This window comes from Colletotrichum orchidophilum, assembly GCF_001831195.1.
Source record: "Colletotrichum orchidophilum strain IMI 309357 chromosome Unknown Scaffold_222.1, whole genome shotgun sequence".
In the NCBI taxonomy this organism is placed as follows: domain Eukaryota; kingdom Fungi; phylum Ascomycota; class Sordariomycetes; order Glomerellales; family Glomerellaceae; genus Colletotrichum; species Colletotrichum orchidophilum.
Window position 1 is genome coordinate 17321 of NW_019173178.1, and position 16240 is coordinate 33560.

Below are 16240 nucleotides of genomic sequence, written 5' to 3' on the forward strand. Positions count from 1 at the left end.
ATAGTAAACGAATGGCATTGTGATATACAAACATTTCACACCAAAAAAAGTTTCCCATGTCGTCCCAATTACTCACTCGCTTTTCCTTTGTACTCTCGATTCCCCACGCGCTTACACAGATCCTTCAACATATTGCCGGTCCACTCAAAGTCCGATTCGTCAAGGTAGATCTGTGCACTCACCCTCGTGAACCAACGGCCATCGTGCCTGTAAATGGGCAGGAAAGTCTGGTATTCATCCATCAATTTCGACACCACCCAGCTCCCAACAACCCCGGCCTCTGTCTCGGGAACGACGACAGTGCCATCAGAACCCACTGAAACAGTCTCTGCATCAGGTCCCGTCACCATTGGCAACGCAACATTGACCATGGCGCACTTTGTCAGCGTCTCAGACTTGTTATCTAGAATGAACGTTCCGAGGATCGCCGCAATCTTCTTGCCGCCACTCTTGGCCAAAGTGTGCAGGTAGTCGATAATCTTGTCCTCTCCACCAACGCTCTTGCGCCACTCGACCGAGTCCTTGACACACAGGTTCGGGCTATTATCAAACGTCCCGTTGAACCCAAAGTTGGTAACAAAGAGTGAATCCTTGCTGTCCGGCAGCGGATTGAAGCGCACCTGGCCAGAACGGGGGACGTAGCCGTGCGACGTCGGCACCGTCGAGGCCATGAGGTGCTGGTTCCGCTCGGGGACGTAAAAGACGGCGCACCCACGCGGGACGTGGAGCCACTTGTGGCAGTTGGACACGAAGAAGTCCGGGTCGGCGGCCGAGACGTTGAGGTGCACCATCCCGATGCCCTGCGCGCCGTCGATGAGACTCAGAATGTCTAGTTCGCGACAGGCGGCGGTCATGGCTTCCCAGGGGAAGCAGATGCCGGGTAAGCTAGTGACGACGTCAAAGACGCAGATTTTGGGGCGTTTGCCCTCCGCGCGGCTCGTGGCGACGGCGTCGCGGAAGAGGGTGACGATCTCGTCGTCCTCCATGGGGTAGGTCAGCGGGATCCCGCGCTCGGAGACGAGGCCGTTTCGGGTGTCGACGATGTAGTCAATAGTCTTGGCGCAGCCGCCGTAGATGGTGGAGAAGTAGAGTATCTCGTCGAGGCCATCCGCGGACCAGGCGAGGTTGCGGAGGACGGTGTTCACGCCGGTTGTGGCGTTGGGGACGAAGACGGTGCATTCGAGGGGGGTGTTGATGATCTCTGCTACCGCTTTGCGGGATTCCCTAAGGTGGTCGTGGTAGGTCCAGCGGATGAAGGGATCCGGACGGGCCTCTGTCTTGTCTTGGTAGGCGCGGAGGACTTTTTGAATGTGGCGCGGGATAGTGCCGAATGAGCCTAGCGTTTTTCAAAAGACTGAGCATTAGAAGTGGTTCGAGTAGTTATCATTGCTTTGATTGGAAGGGGGAAGGCCATTTGTACCATGGTTCAGGTTGCGATAAGCTGGGTCGAAGAGGAACTCTTTCAACATGGGCTTTCCAAATGGCGTGGAGTCCAGCTGGAGCTTGCTTGTTTCTTCAGCGAGTTCACTCATGATGTGAGAGATTCTATATGATGGGGGAAACGATATTGTTGGTTATGTATGTTAATGAGGTGCAGGAAGCTCCTCAATGATAAGCTCCGCAGCGAACGATGATGATTTGATCCAAGATGAAGTTATTGTGAATTGACTGATGTTGGCAATGGCTAGTCCAATGTTATTTATACTAATGCTGTTCTCATATGTGAGTCGTCTTTTTCGAGATACCTTTGAGTCACAATTAATCAATGGTTTATCTACCAACCCTTGCTTGACAAGATTAAGTCCAAAGAAGAGCCGCATCCACCTCCGCACCCCGGAGCATGGGTCTCAATCGGAGGGTGACCCGCTTCGACCCGCTGAAGCACACGCATGTACATGTTCTCCGTAGGGCGTGGACCAGGTCTAACAATGCAAAGCTTAGTGGAGGGCGGAACGAGAGCGAGTCGCCGAGTCTAACCGACTATGTTTGGCTGAGTCACCTTGTTCCGTGTAGAGTTGATCTGTAAACCGCGTAGGATGAAGATGCTATCTGTACAGCATCTTGATACGACAACTCGACCAAGATATCGGATGTCGTTGGGTTCAGTCCACCTGCAGAGGCTGCGGTACAAAAAGGACTCCCGACAGTCGGTGCATGACAGAACGGTGCTTTTCAGCCTGAAAAAGATAAGGTTCAGCGTTTTGCAAGGAAGATGGATCTCTCGAGACCAAAAAGCTAGTTCTCTCGTCGCTGCAGTAGACCCCATTAAAGTTGTGACTCCGTACGTTAGCCTCCCAATGATTGTTTCCGCGAGTGGGTCGCCCAGTCGTGACGCCTGACGACTCGTACCAGCTTCGTAGGGCCACGCTGACCGCTTCAAAGTAGAATACTCCATTGCGTATCTTGATTAGTTAAACTATAAGCAAGAAACCTAGTTGTTTGGGCTCGTTTCTACTAGCTTGAGGTTGGTGAGCCTTGAGACTGGACTGGGTTTTGTCACCTAAATTTCAGATGTCCGTTGTTAGGTCAGCAAGGCGCCCTCCAAAGTCAATGAAGATCGTGGCGGACATAGCTCAGTTGGGAGAGCGTCAGACTGAAGTTAACTTCAATCACTTAATCTGAAGGTCGTGTGTTCAATCCACACTGGCCGCATCTTCTATATTTTTACCGCTTTTTTGGAGTTCTTCCTCCAACCAGTTCCCAATCGTAAAGCTATTTGTGCCCGTTGAGTTTGATTGACCATTGCTCAGTTTTCTTCGATCCTGACTAAACATGTTTGAAGCGCATCGTTTCCTACCTATTTAATCTACTTCGTACATGATGAGGGTCTTTTCGTGCATCCCTCAAACTGAATGCAGGATTAGGTCACCACCGTTCATTTAGTGTTCCAAGTACAGGGGGAGTGAACTAGGTTTCTTTACAGCATGAAGAAGTTCTATTCGATTGAGTTCCTCTTCTTGTTCGTTCTGGGTCCAGGAAATTAGGCGCATGGAACGGTTGTTTCATACTCTAGAAATCAGCCTCAGCCGACGATGCGCACAACCTTAAAAGGCACCTTGCATCCCCGCGTCCCCATTGCAGCTACTTGGAAGAGCTTTTCCGAACTAGAACCAATCGGTTGTGTGTAACTCCTAGGCAAGGTTAAACATGAGTAGCACAACAGGACTAAAAGCATATCGCTACCAAATGGCTCGATACACCGTCGTCATTGCGTCAGAGATGCATGCCTACATAATTGCGCGGAAGAGCTCATCCATTGTTGTTCTTCGGAACGGGGAACGGGAGGGGAATATTAGTCTCCGCCACCGCCGTCCCCGGGGCTCCTAAGCGAGCGGGCATCTCAACGCGGGGTTGCAGCGGGCCGACATTGATTGAATCTGTAGAGATTTACAACGTCATTGAATTGCGTTCAGGGGTCCACGACATTCAACCGACGTGGCCCGGATTCGCTCTCTGACGAATGATAATGGGCAGTGTACAGTGTACGATACAATAACCGCTCTATTACAATTGGATCACGGTAGACGGCCCACCGACGTCTTTTGAACGGACGTCCGTCCATTCGCGGGAATTACTTTCCACGAAGACCTGAAGGAACCGCGTATTAGTTGGAGTTTTCCCCTCATTTACATGCGCCCATCATGTACATCATTCCCCGGCTTCCAAGACATAGAATGCAACCCTACGGCAATGCCAATGTCACCTGAGAGACAAACGCAATTCGACGTGGTTGCGGGACGATCTTGCCCCCATTTCTCGCGTCGGAGGGGAGCAGCCGCGGCGATGTGCTCAGAGTTTTCTCCATGCTGTGGTTATGGGATGAACGCACAAAGAAACAAATGTTGACAAAAACACTGAACACTAATCACTGCCATGGATCTTGAATATCAAGCCGCTGGATACTACTCGCGGCCACCCCATTTCTGGGTACAACCCGACTTCAATACTCCCCCCTATAATGTAGACGCGCAGGGCCAAGACACGAAAGGGCCAATTGGCAATTTGTACTGCGCCAACCACTAAGCCACGGAAACAGACATGTCCTTGCCCCGGGGCATACATACCGAGCCTAATTGACGCAGCTTGACCTTGCGAGAATGACGGCGTTTCCCTCTTCTCCATATCCTCGGCAGCTTAGCTGGACCCCTCTGGCGCGACTGGATGGAACATATTGAAGGATACAGATCGTCACGGCCCACTAAGCGGGGAGGGAAGCTGCCAAGGTCATGAGCGTCAGACCAGACCTCCGGGTTGGGAGTATATAAAGGTGAATGACCCCAAGGAGGCACACACTCGTTCCCTCGTCAACCGTCCCAGAGACTCCCTACACCCGCCAGAATGCATCCCCCCAAGATTGCATTCTTCGCCGCAGCGGCGTCCCTCGCCAGCGCGCAAAACTCCACGGGAGGCGGCCCGCGTCGCACCCCAGAATGGAACGCGGCCTACACCAAAGCCAACGCGGCGCTGTCCCGGCTCTCCCTCGACGAAAAGGTTGGCATCGTCTCGGGAATCGGCTGGGGCAAGGGCCTCTGCGTCGGCAACACCTCGCCCGCGTCCTCCATAAACTACCCCTCGCTCTGTCTCCAGGACGGGCCCCTCGGCGTCCGCTACGCCAGCAGCGTGACGGCTTTTGTTCCAAGTATCCAAGCGGCTGCGACGTGGGACGTCGAGTTGATTCGCCAGCGGGGCGCTTTCAAGGCTGCTGAGGCGAGGGGTGTTGGTGTCCATGTCATGCTTGGCCCTGCGTGTGGTGCTTTGGGTAAAGTGCGTGTTTCCCACCCGCCACTGTTGCGGCAAAAAACAAGACGGATGGGGAAGAGTTAGCTAATGATCAATCCTGAATAGACGCCAAACGCCGGTAGAAACTGGGAAGGTTTCGGCCCGGACCCCTACCTCATGGGCATCGCGACCAAGGAAACGATCGAGGGCATGCAGTCCGCGGGCGTCCAGGCGACGGCGAAACACTACATCGTCAACGAGCAGGAGCTCAACCGCGAGACCATCAGCAGCAACGTCGGCGACAGGGAACTGCATGAGCTCTACCTCTGGCCCTTTGCCGAGGCCGTCCATGCCAACGTCGTATCCGTAATGTGCTCCTACAACAAGGTGAACGGCACCTGGGCGTGCGAGAACGACGCCGTCATGAACAAGCTCCTCAAGGAAGATCTCGGTTTCCCCGGGTACATCATGACGGACTGGTACGCCACCACGGGTACCGTCAGCGGCGCCGAGGCCGGCTTGGACATGATGATGCCGGGCGCCAACTACAACAACGACCCCGAGTCGGTCTGGTGGGGCCCGCAGCTCAAGACAGTCGTGGAGAACGGCACCGTCTCGCTGTCGACGCTCGAGGATAAGGTCCGCAGGATCCTAGCGGCGTGGTACCTCCTCGGCCAGGATCAGGGCGAGTATCCGCCCGTCAACCTCGCCGCCAACGTCCAGGGGAACCACAAGGAGAACGTACGCGCCACGGCGAGGGACGGCATTGTGCTGCTCAAGAATGACGCCGCTATCCTCCCGCTCAAGACGCCCAAGAAGATCGCCGTCATCGGGTCCTCGACCGTGAACAACCCGGCCGGCATCAACGCCTGCTACGACCGCAGCTGTAATATTGGAACTCTTGGAATGGGATGGGGATCGGGTACGGTTGACTACCCGTACCTCGTCGCACCGCTCGAAGCGATGCGGGAGCGGGCGCAGCAGGACGGCACAGAGGTAAGGGCCAGCAACACTGACGACGTGCAGCAGGGCGTCACGGCAGCGGCCGGCGCAGACGCAGCGTTTGTCTTTATCACGTCGGATTCGGGCGAAGGATACATCACCGTCGACGGAAACATTGGCGACCGCAACACGCTAGATCCGTGGCACAACGGCAACGAGCTCGTCAAGGCCGTGGCCGCAGTCAACGACAACGTCGTAGTCGTGGTACACAGCGTGGGACCCATCATCCTCGAGACGATCCTCGCGCAGCACGGCGTCAAGGCCATCGTATGGGCCGGGCTGGGGTCGCAGGAGACTGGCAACGCGCTCGTTGACATCCTCTGGGGCGCGACGAACCCGAACGGAAAGCTGCCATACACGATTGGCAAGAGTGCCGCGGACTACGGCACTACGGTTTCCAAGACACTCGAGGACAACTTTGCCGAGGGTATCTTTATTGACTACCGCCACTTTGACCAGGCCGGCATCGAGCCGCGGTATGAGTTCGGCTTCGGGTTGTGTGAGTCCCTTTCCAGGATGGTCCTCATTTTCACTTGAAAACCATGCTAACAAAATGTGCAGCGTACACCAATTATACCTACTCTGACATTAGCGTCACCTCAACCGCGAAGTCCGGCCCGGCCGTCGGCCATATCGTGCCTGGTGGTCGCGCGGATCTTTTCGAGATTGTAGCTACCGTGACGGCGACCATCAAGAACACGGGAACTATCGCCGGTGCCGAGATCGCGCAGTTGTATCTCACCCTCCCGGCCGGCGCTCTCCCTACTCCGCCGAAGCAGCTCCGCGGGTTCGAGAAATTGAGACTCGGTCAGGGCGAATCGGCAGTGGCGACATTCAACCTGAGGAGGAAGGATCTGAGTTATTGGGATGTCCAAAGCCAGAATTGGGTCGTGCCGGCGGGTACGTTCACCATCAGGGTTGGAGCGTCGAGCAGAAACCTGGCGTTGGAGGGAAATTTGGTTGTGTCCTAAATTCTGTTGGTCTAGAGCATGTCCAACGGTGCAATGAGACGAAATGTTGCGAGAATACGTACGCTGCCGAGAAATGAGGCCCGATGGGATGTTCACGTGAGGCGTAGTCACGTTCCAAGTCACCTATCCGTATCCGTACTGCAGTAGATCCACGTCGGGCCGGGTGACACGGAGATAGGGCCTTGGCGGGAGCAACTTGCGGCGGAGCGTCGTATTTCCGCTACGGCAGTGGGCTCGCACCGCGAGTGAGGCCCGGGCTCCAGGAACCTGGAAAATGTTTCGATATGTTCTAGAAGGAGGCAGGGTGGGTCTCAATCTGGGCAGATTGGCATGTTACCGGGCTCATGCTCTTCATCAGTCGGCGACCAACAGGCGAACCTTGTTACTGAGGAGCCGTGTCTGCCGTCTTGGCAGCTGAAGTACGGATAGAGTGTTTGTAGTAAAGGTAGTAAAGCCGTGGAGAAGCGCGCGACGTAGAAGATTAAGGTATTGCGTTCAAAACATAATGTCGTCTGAAGTTATCTAAAACAAAAGTGCCAAGGGTTGATTTGCGTCTGCGAGGCATTGGCGTGTCTGAGGTGTCTATGAGGCTGAGCTGGGATGAAGGTTAACTACATGTGACATGGTTGCCTTGGGATTATCTCATGTCGAAGTGCGATTGTAGCCGAGGAGTCGTGAACGGAGGATGACGAGACCGATTACGGAGCCAGCTATGACTCTCACGAAGCCTCAGCAGTGACGCTGCTCAACGTTGATGTTGGTGGTGGTGGTGACTGGTCAAGGTGAACGACACGCAATTCGCCGTGGCTCTTTCCGGACTCGCCGCCTGGTGAGGTGCACCTAACGCCGAAGACCTGAAGCGCGGGACGGGGAGTGGCACAGTGACATGTTGCCTATCCCGAAGGAAGAGTGGAGCCATGTGGGTGGGGCTTAGCGCACCGCCTCCCCCGAACTCTTTCCTCATGTTTACGGGCTCTCTGTCAGGTTGCTTGTCAACCCGGCAATCTCGCATCTCCCCCGCTCAGTTCGCCTACAACGATTGGTTTTCCTCAGCATGCGCCTCGCGGGAATCGCAAGCAACGCTTAGTTCCATTAACGGCGGTACCGCCGCGCTGCAATCTGCGCCGTCTGCAGGCCAGACATCCACAAGCCGTGAATAAGCAAAAAAAAAAATAGGGTGTGCTTGCAGATGGAACGCTACGTACTCTTACCGTCTGGAGACTGAGGGGAGAGGACAGGGCACAAGGCATAAATGCCGGGGTAAGCAATGACGAGCATAGGCGCCTTTTCTCACATCAGACATCCCGTCCTACACAGACATAGGTGCGCCATACAGAAACCTGTCAAGACAGTCCCGTGACGGTACCCGGAGACTCGGTATCATGACCGTCTGTCTCGCCCACCAGCGCCGCCAGACCAAACACAACCAAGGCACGAATACATCCAGCGCTTCAAAATCTCAGCCGTTCTGCTGCCAAAGAATGAAAGGATGACTCTTCGAGGTAAGTTGCATGTAAAGCATGGGCGTTGGATGTGGGGTGAGCCTGAAGGGATGGACGCGGGAGTGAGGTTGTGTCTTAGGACTTTCATAGGAAGAGAAAGAGGGGCCGCGGCATTACCTTACGCAATACCACCACCAAGCCGAAGCTCCGCCCCAGCGCACCTTGCGCCGCGCCGCGGTTGTGTCCTCGTTGCGAGGCTTTTCCCAGTCATGCCTTGATCCCTCTTTTGCCGTCCAGCTTGGACTGGTTCCCAGGGAACCTGTTCAGACGACCGCTTTACTTAAGACTGCTCGTGTGCCCCAGTTCTGCCTAATTCTCGCCTTCATTCATCAAAACCACGCCACTTACACCCCAACTCTCGAGAAGCGAACACAAAGCACTTACACACACACACACTCACTCACTCACTCACCCACGCAACAACACGCTACAACACTCTTGCAACATCATCAGGCACAACCAAAACAACCGAGAATCAATGTCAGCACAGGAATACTACGGCGGCACCCGCCAAAACACACACACCCCGGGCTCCTCATCCTCCCGCCACAGCCAACACCTATCCGCAGGCCCCCTCGTAGACAAAGCAGGCTACCGCCCCCGCTCCGCAAACTCGGAACGGCCCCGCTCCTCCTTCTCCTCCCTCGGCGTCCCGGGCTCTTCTTCCTCTTCACACCACCGCTCCCGTTCCACGGGTCCGCCAGGCTACGACGCCCAGCTCGGCACAGGCCAAGAAGGCGAACGCGGTCTCATCTCCACCATCGGCGGCGGCGCAGCCGGAGGCTACGCGGGGAAGAAGTTCCTCGGGGGTACACTCGGCGCCGTGGCGGGTGCCTTGGGCGGCGCCGTCGTCGCGAACAAGCTCGAGCACAGGTTGAGCGGGAGTCACCACGGCCACCATGGCCACCATGGCCACCACGGCCATCACGGCCACCACTACCCGCCACCGCCGCCGCCTGCCCCTCATCACTACGGCGGCCATCACCATCACCACAGCGGTCCACCCCCGCCACCGTACGGCGGTCAGTACTACGGCCCGCCGCACCATGGCGGCGGCAGCCACCACTCCTCCGGCGGACTCGGGGGCCTGGTCGGGTCGCTGATGGGTCGTGAAAAGCAACACGGACATCATTACGGGGGTGGTCACCATGGCCACCATGGCCACCATGGCCATCACGGAGGCTGGTAGAGGTGACTCAGGATGACGACAATTTGATTTCGACTGGCGTTTTTGGGGTTTATGGGAGTCTTTTCGTGATGGTTTAACTCACTACTACCTTTATATACCTGCACTGTCATTGCATTAGAGAAAGGGATGGTCGGGATGAGATGGCGACATTCACAGGGATATGTATAGCAATGATGGCTTCACTGCCTGCTCAGATACCGTATATGACTGTCGTCTCGCGACGCGGCAAATGAACTCGTTAAACCAATAACTTGCTTTCATTTTGTATGATGGCTGAAGGTTCCAATCCTATGCACGCGTGATGCTACTTGAGGCCTAGGCCATGCAATGTAAGTAAATCCTTGAAGAAACTCCAATATTCAAACTCCGTTAGAGGTGCGAGCCCCCTTATGCTCTCCAAATGAGCCCATTCCTCGTGGGAAGATGGGTGACAAAGCAGTGAAGAAAATGCCCATGTAGTACTACTAGCCCGACCTTGGATGGACGTTGCCCAACGTGCCGGTGTTTATATGTGCCCCAAAGAAAAAAAGAGTCATCATCATCATCGCGTTTCTCCCAGGAACCTTGAATACTCGGTTCGGGGGGGCCAAAACACGTGTCTATGCAAATCGAACAAAGCAAGTGCAGATCCCCCGGGTGATCATCCATGCAAAGAAAACAAAAACAAGACGCGTCAATCAGACGCCTACGGTGCCCTCTGGACGATTTCTTCCAGGAATCTGAATTTCACCGTCATCGTCGTCAGAACTGTCGCCCGCTTGAGCTGCTTGATCAATCATTCGCTCAATATCTGCGTCCGCTAAGCGTGGCCGTGGCCGTGAGGTACTCCCAAGGGCCGCTGGTAATGACAATTGAGGACGCAGAGTGCTGCCGATGGTCCCTCCGGAGAAACTGGCACTTCCATTGATACGCCTCCTCATTGGTCCCCGTGACTGAGGTGAGTCCATATCAATATCCATGTCGCTGACTGCCGTCATGCCTCCGGGACTCTTCTCGAAGCCCACGCGTTTTTGCGGCACGGGCCGTTGCGAGGGCAGGCTTTTACGGGGTTGTGAGCTTGGTAGAGCGTGGCGACCAGACAAATTGGACGCTACTGATGACGAATAGTTGTGCTTCATGTTGGCCGAGTTTCCGGGGCTGCTCATGAAGAGGAGTGATTCGATGGCATCCTGCTCTCTAACGTCTTGGTGAGGTGAGAAGAGGTTCGGGTCGATATTTGGAGTCCGGCCAAATCTCTGACTTGGCATCGCATTATTACTTGACTGGGAAGGGGTATGCGGTGACGCGCTGTGTGAGTGGGAAAGGAGAGTTGGTGTGTAGCGAGGATTTGAATTCCGGCGCGGATTGTGGCCTCCCATCGGCCTTGACGGCTGGATAGGCGCAGGCGGTGCAAGGGTAAGAACATTCTGATTCTGGGAGGGCGCGGGAGGTGAAGCGGACGTCTGGGCGGATCTCTGGCCGTCCTTCCAGAAGGACTCGTAGGTTGCAGGGCTTGGGCCGGAGCTTGCCGTCGTGGCGGCACTGACGGGTGCATAGCGAGCCATGTTGGCGCGAGGACTTGCCGACAGCTCTTGACGACCCTGCAAAGTGGAATGGCTAGAGGTGGGCGAGGCGGCTTGGGATGCCATGGACTCGACCTCGTCGATGGAGTGTGACTGCCAGCCGTGATTTACCTTGAGCATTGCGTACGAGAGGCGCGTCTTAAGGTCGCTTGACCACTGCATATACTAGTCAGCTGTGATGCCTCTCTCTCTCTTGGTGTCGCGTGTCGACTTACATCACCGATACTGCTGGCTGTAGTAGAAGCCATGCTGACGGTACTAGTGTTCCTCGAGTGGCCCATCCGGACGGGAGAGGTGTTCTCTTTGAGAGCACCGTCGGCCATTCTCTTCCGGGCGGTTGCCATGACATTGTCCTCGGCCAATTTGTCCTGGGCGGCGGCAATGTGTGATAGTTGGAGTAATTGCGACTCTTGGCTGGAATCGTGACCGTTTAGGCTTCCTCCTGGCACGTCGCCCTGGCTGGCTGGCGGCGTGAAGACGTTGGCGGATTCGGCAGACAAGCTCGAGGTCTGCGAGTCAGAGGAGGGAAGCGGTCGGTGAAGGGCGGATGAAGAAATGTGGGAAGCGACGGAGGGTGCAACAATTGCTGTGCTCTTGGACGGTTGAGGGTCGGCTGTACGAGAAATGTGACTTAATGAAGTCAGGGACTGTGGAAGTTGGTGGCCGGGTGCGCGTGCGTGTGCGTGGTTGAGGATGTGGAGGTTGCGGTGGTGATTCGCAGTCGCGTCGCCCAAGGACGATGCGGCTTGGTCGCTGGAGAGCGCGTCGGTCGAGGGGACGGTCTGGGGCCGGCCCAAGGGCGGGAGGGCACGACGAGCGACTTTATCCGGTAGTAACCCCGTGTCTTGCAGGCTCGCTGGAGAGTGCATTTTGAAATGTTGTCGGTCGGCTTCGTGCATGTGGCCCAGCCGAGGCGGGATGGAGGCAGAGTCCATGGCGGACAGATTAGTGATGGGCCGGACTGAAATATGTTGATAGAGGCGTCGTGCGGTCGATGGACAGAGGGAGCAAGTGTATTGGGCTGCGTATTGACACACGTATGAGGACGATGTACGTCAACGAGGCCGGTGAGGAGAGCAGGGGAGAGGAAGATGTGATGTTCGGAGGTGTAGGAGTGACCGAGGCGACGGGTGAGGGTTGCGACGAGGGTCGGGTGTGCGGTGTGGTGGAGGAACAGTGCGGTGCGATGCGGTGCGGTGGTGGGCTGTGATTGCATACGCGGACGACACTAGGCAGGTCATACAGGCGGTGCTGCCCACTGTCAGCGTCGAAGCATCTGCTAACCTAGATAGAGTACTCGGTTGGGGTCCTGGGGACGACGGGCGACGGGGATGGAGACGGGAGGAGCAAGAGGAGCGACGACTGGGGGAACAGGCGGTTTACGCGGTCTGCGTCGCGTTATTTTCGCCCGTCCGTCTCTTTCCAGGTCCCCGTTGTGTTTTTCTGCCCTCGGCACGGAGGTGTCCTTGGATTGCTGACTCCTCTTGCGCCTGTTCTGGGTAGCTCCAGTGTCTCTCGGCTGTGTCTTGCAGCGGCTTCTCCACTGTAACAATGGCGACTCCCTTCCCAGTTGTCCTGGCCTAACGCTCTTGGGGTTCGTTTCGCTAAACAGACGGGGGAGATTGCCGGACCCTAAGGTAGTCACGCAAGAGGATGCTTGTCTGCGAGCCAGGCTTCAAAGCGAGGATGGCACAATGGGCAGTATGGCATTCACTGGAAGCCTACGGACATGATGGGGACAAAAAGAATGGTGGTGGTGTGCACTGTAGGCTGATGTCAGAATTCAGCCAGTCTCTGGGGCCGCGCCTGCCAGAAAAAGGACACCCGACCAAGGACAGCTGCGCAGCAGCGGCGGCGGCAAAATTCGACCGACTGCGACACGCCCGGCTTCCCGCTCGGCCTGACTCAGCAGGTCAAAGACACGAAGTCACATGATATTGTACCGACGTACCGCCACCTTTCCATCCGCATACTTTTTCCTCAGAGCAAACCTCATTCTCAGCTCAAGCCTTTTCCAACAAATTGACAGACAGGCTAGCAGCCTCACAACAATATGTTTGCTTCTTCACCAAACACCCAACTTACTGTTCCAGGCGTTGCCTTTGCTTATGATTGGGCCACAAGTCGGGTACCCCCGGAGCTCCAGTGTTACTGCTCAAACCCAAGTGTGAACCGAGCATTACACGTCTAATTAAGGAAGTATTCCATATCCTACCTCTAGCCAAGATAGTTTGAGTCTTCCATCAGATGCCTCCAATCATGCCATGTATGCAACCAATAGAATACACTTCCATCTCTGCTAGACAATGCTTTGTTTTAAGGATCCATCAACTCCCCGAGGAATGTGGGTGTGACCATGTCTCACCCGTGTCCGTAACCTGGTACTCCTCAGACAACTCAACCGCACGCTGGCTCGTCACCCGTCGTAGAGTATCCATGGGCCCCGCCATCCAAGATCACCGCTTCGTTGTCCCCAAAGTCGTCCTGTACCCTTCTCCATTGTGTCTTCCTGTCCTTGCGGCCCTCTAGCTGCGCTCCCTTCCCCTTGGCATCCCACACCGGTTTAATCAGTCCTCCCAGTAGAGGATTCTGGCTAAACACACCACCGCCGCCACCACCTTGACTACCACCTTGCTGTTTGCCGACGAGGCTATAATTCTCGTCTACATCTTCATCAACAACGACATCCTCTTCGTCTGGCGTCGTCGGCCGCTCCACAGCCGCCATCTTCCTGACGACCTTGCCACCCACCACATCGATGCTGACCACCTGCCGCCGCTTCTCGTACTCGGGTTTCGCGTTCCATTCAATCTCGCGAAGAATCTTCTGTTGCCTCTTGAGCTCCCTGGCTCGGTCTTCGGGCGTCGACCAGATGTTGCCCCCGCTGCCGGCCATGGCTCCACTCACATCAAAGTCTGCCGCCTCATCTCTGACCGTCGTCCGCCGCGCGTTCTGCGCTTGGAAGTTCAACAGCTTGTCCCGGTGCTCCTTTGCCTTGGCCTCTGCCTCGGACATCTTGTGCTGGCTGAACGGCGCCGGCTTCTTGCTGACCTCGGCGCGCTTATGGGCATCCCTATCGGCAGCCATGCGTTCTTTTCCTCTCTCGGCCTTGAGCTCCTTAATCATCCCTTGCACGTCCTCCGACGACAAAAGAGGTGTGCCGCAGAATGTGCATGGCCCAAGACCTTCCTTGACACATATGACCTTGCCGCACGACTGGCAGTTGGGCGCCGCCGTTTGTAGTGGGTGTCGTGTGGCCACACAATTACACCTCCTGGCTTTCGGGTCCTCGCCCATTGTTGGGTTTGTCGTCAGCTCCAGAGACCTGATGGCTGCGTCTAGGTCGTTGAGGGCAGTGGATGCGCCCGCCATGGGCGTACCGCCGGCAATCGATATCTTTGTTGGTTTCGTCGTGGGCTTAGGTGTAGATGATCGTGACACGGGGTTCGATTTGGGCTTCGCTTTGACGTCGGATATCAGGTAGCCTCCGGCCGTTCTTTGTTGTTGCGGAGGAGGGGTCGCGCTCTTTGGCGTTTGCTTGGAACTCGACGATGCGGCCCCGAGTTGTGGAAAGGCGCCCCCGCCGCCGCTGCTGCTTTCCGCCGCCTGAGCCGGTTTCTTTCCGCCATACCACTCATCCTCCTGTGCCTTCTTGCTATAGCTTGCCCCGGGTGGAGGGGCGGCATCAATCTTCCTTGCGACTGGGGTGTGAATGTTTGCCTTCTTCTTCTTGGGGCCCCGTGATGTCTTTGGTGCAGGTTCAGGGGCACCTGAGCTGACCGAACTGGTTTGCGGTGCCGGAGCCGATGGCTTCTTCTCTTGTCGTCGCGAATTAAAGGAAGATATGAATTCGACGGCTTGCGGTGAGTCGCCCAGCAGGTCGTTGAAGTGTTCTGCAGCTTCAGATTTCGACAGCGTGTTGGCGTAGTCGAGCATCTGCTTCAGCTCGTCCTCTGGGAGGGGCAGCAGACGGGAGAGCTGCGCCAGGGACATGTTTGAAGCTCCGGTATATCTTTGCCGTTGTATCTCTTCGTTAATGGAGGAGATGCTTTCCAAATCTCAGTGGCAGCTGTTTGGCCGTGGTGGTAGAGAGAGCTGTTGTCGCAGCAGACGAGAACGATGATGAAATTGACAAAACTGGCGGGGTCTTTCTCTGAGCTAAGGTAGCTGACGTTCCTGGAGCTAGCGCCACAGCTCCCCCGCGACGGTCATAATTGGGGTGGGGGTAGCGCTGTGACTGGCCGCCCTCTGGGCCACTCGCTGCCTGCCCTGTCCCCGAAGAGTCACTCGGCATACGGATGGATACCTTGGGTAGTGAGCAAGGTCCGTGGAGAGGAAGAGTTTGGATCTTGGTCGTAGCTCTTCTCCCAACGTACTAACCTGGTATTTCACTTGACAATCCCTTCGTTGAAAACAAGATGCTCCCCCAAATTAACCTGTTTGAGAGTACATCGAAGTGTACATGAGGCATTGGGCTTTGCGTGGATGAACCTCCAGGCGCAGTCTAAATCTAGAATCAGACCCTTACACGCAGACAAAGACATGCCCAGAGAACTCCATAATAAGGTACTATCAGTTTACTGGGTACGTCTGACTGTTGGCAGGTTGATGCCATGGAAACCAGCCCACTGCATTGGACGGTAATGTCTCTCCTTAAAGAACCCTCCCATGTCAAGTTAGCGGGTGATGACTGCTGACTAGAAAATTCTCAGATGCGACGGTCGCCTCAAAACCTATCTCATGTTGCAGCAATGGGAAGAGAAACAATATTGTCAAGCGATGCCAAATTTCGGAAAAATAGAACGGGAAGAGGTGCCAGTCGGAGCCGGGGGAAGCCGGCTACATGTGGCGGGCCGCAAAGTACTGGCTGGTCATGAGGTCATGAGTCGGCGCCGGTTGCGGCGTCTGCGACGGTTCCTGTATATGGTATACCTTGTTGCCGACGCAGAAAGAACCGACACGCGCACCAGTGAGATGACTCGGCTTGGCTTCCTCAAGAACCCAGAAACATCTCACCCGTACGGTTCATGGGTAAGGCCAGGGCAAGGCATACATATCTCGAGTAAGCACCGTTTGAGACGATGTCATAAAGCAAGCCGGTTCTTGTCGTAAGTGTAACATGTTTCCCGACAGATGCTAGGGAACCCCCGAGACGCAGGGGCGGAGGTGAGGCCATACTGCATAGATGCCGTCCACGCATTGCGTGTGCGTCGAACAGAGTGGTGGTTATTATATGGCAGCACGCTTTACCATAGCCTCGGGTCGAGGGAAACACTCGATGCGAAGCAGCTATCG

At 55.7% G+C, this 16240-nt stretch overlaps 5 protein-coding genes across 5 annotated transcripts; 2 read left to right on the plus strand and 3 right to left on the minus strand.

Moving 5' to 3' along the window:
• Positions 1-68: 68 nt before the first annotated feature.
• Positions 69-1532, minus strand: CORC01_13904 (uncharacterized protein; the record flags this gene model as incomplete). The annotated part of the gene is made up of 2 exons (XM_022625519.1): positions 69-1336; positions 1421-1532. 2 exons carry the CDS (start codon positions 1530-1532, stop codon positions 69-71), a joined length of 1380 nt encoding a protein of 459 aa, XP_022467973.1.
• Positions 1533-4338: 2806 nt separating this feature from the next.
• Positions 4339-6692, plus strand: CORC01_13905 (glycosyl hydrolase family 3 N terminal domain-containing protein; the record flags this gene model as incomplete). The annotated part of the gene is made up of 3 exons (XM_022625520.1): positions 4339-4764; positions 4846-6220; positions 6283-6692. The coding sequence occupies 3 exons, from the start codon at positions 4339-4341 to the stop codon at positions 6690-6692; spliced, it is 2211 nt and encodes a 736-aa protein (XP_022467974.1).
• A 1980-nt stretch (positions 6693-8672) lies between these two features.
• On the plus strand, positions 8673-9383 carry CORC01_13906 (uncharacterized protein; the record flags this gene model as incomplete). The annotated part of the gene is made up of 1 exon (XM_022625521.1): positions 8673-9383. The coding sequence occupies one exon, from the start codon at positions 8673-8675 to the stop codon at positions 9381-9383; it is 711 nt and encodes a 236-aa protein (XP_022467975.1).
• A 677-nt stretch (positions 9384-10060) lies between these two features.
• CORC01_13907 (uncharacterized protein) lies at positions 10061-11880 on the minus strand (the record flags this gene model as incomplete). The annotated part of the gene is made up of 2 exons (XM_022625522.1): positions 10061-11101; positions 11161-11880. The coding sequence occupies 2 exons, from the start codon at positions 11878-11880 to the stop codon at positions 10061-10063; spliced, it is 1761 nt and encodes a 586-aa protein (XP_022467976.1).
• A 1462-nt stretch (positions 11881-13342) lies between these two features.
• Positions 13343-14938, minus strand: CORC01_13908 (uncharacterized protein; the record flags this gene model as incomplete). The annotated part of the gene is made up of 1 exon (XM_022625523.1): positions 13343-14938. One exon carries the CDS (start codon positions 14936-14938, stop codon positions 13343-13345), a length of 1596 nt encoding a protein of 531 aa, XP_022467977.1.
• Between the last annotated feature and the right edge of the window lie 1302 nt (positions 14939-16240).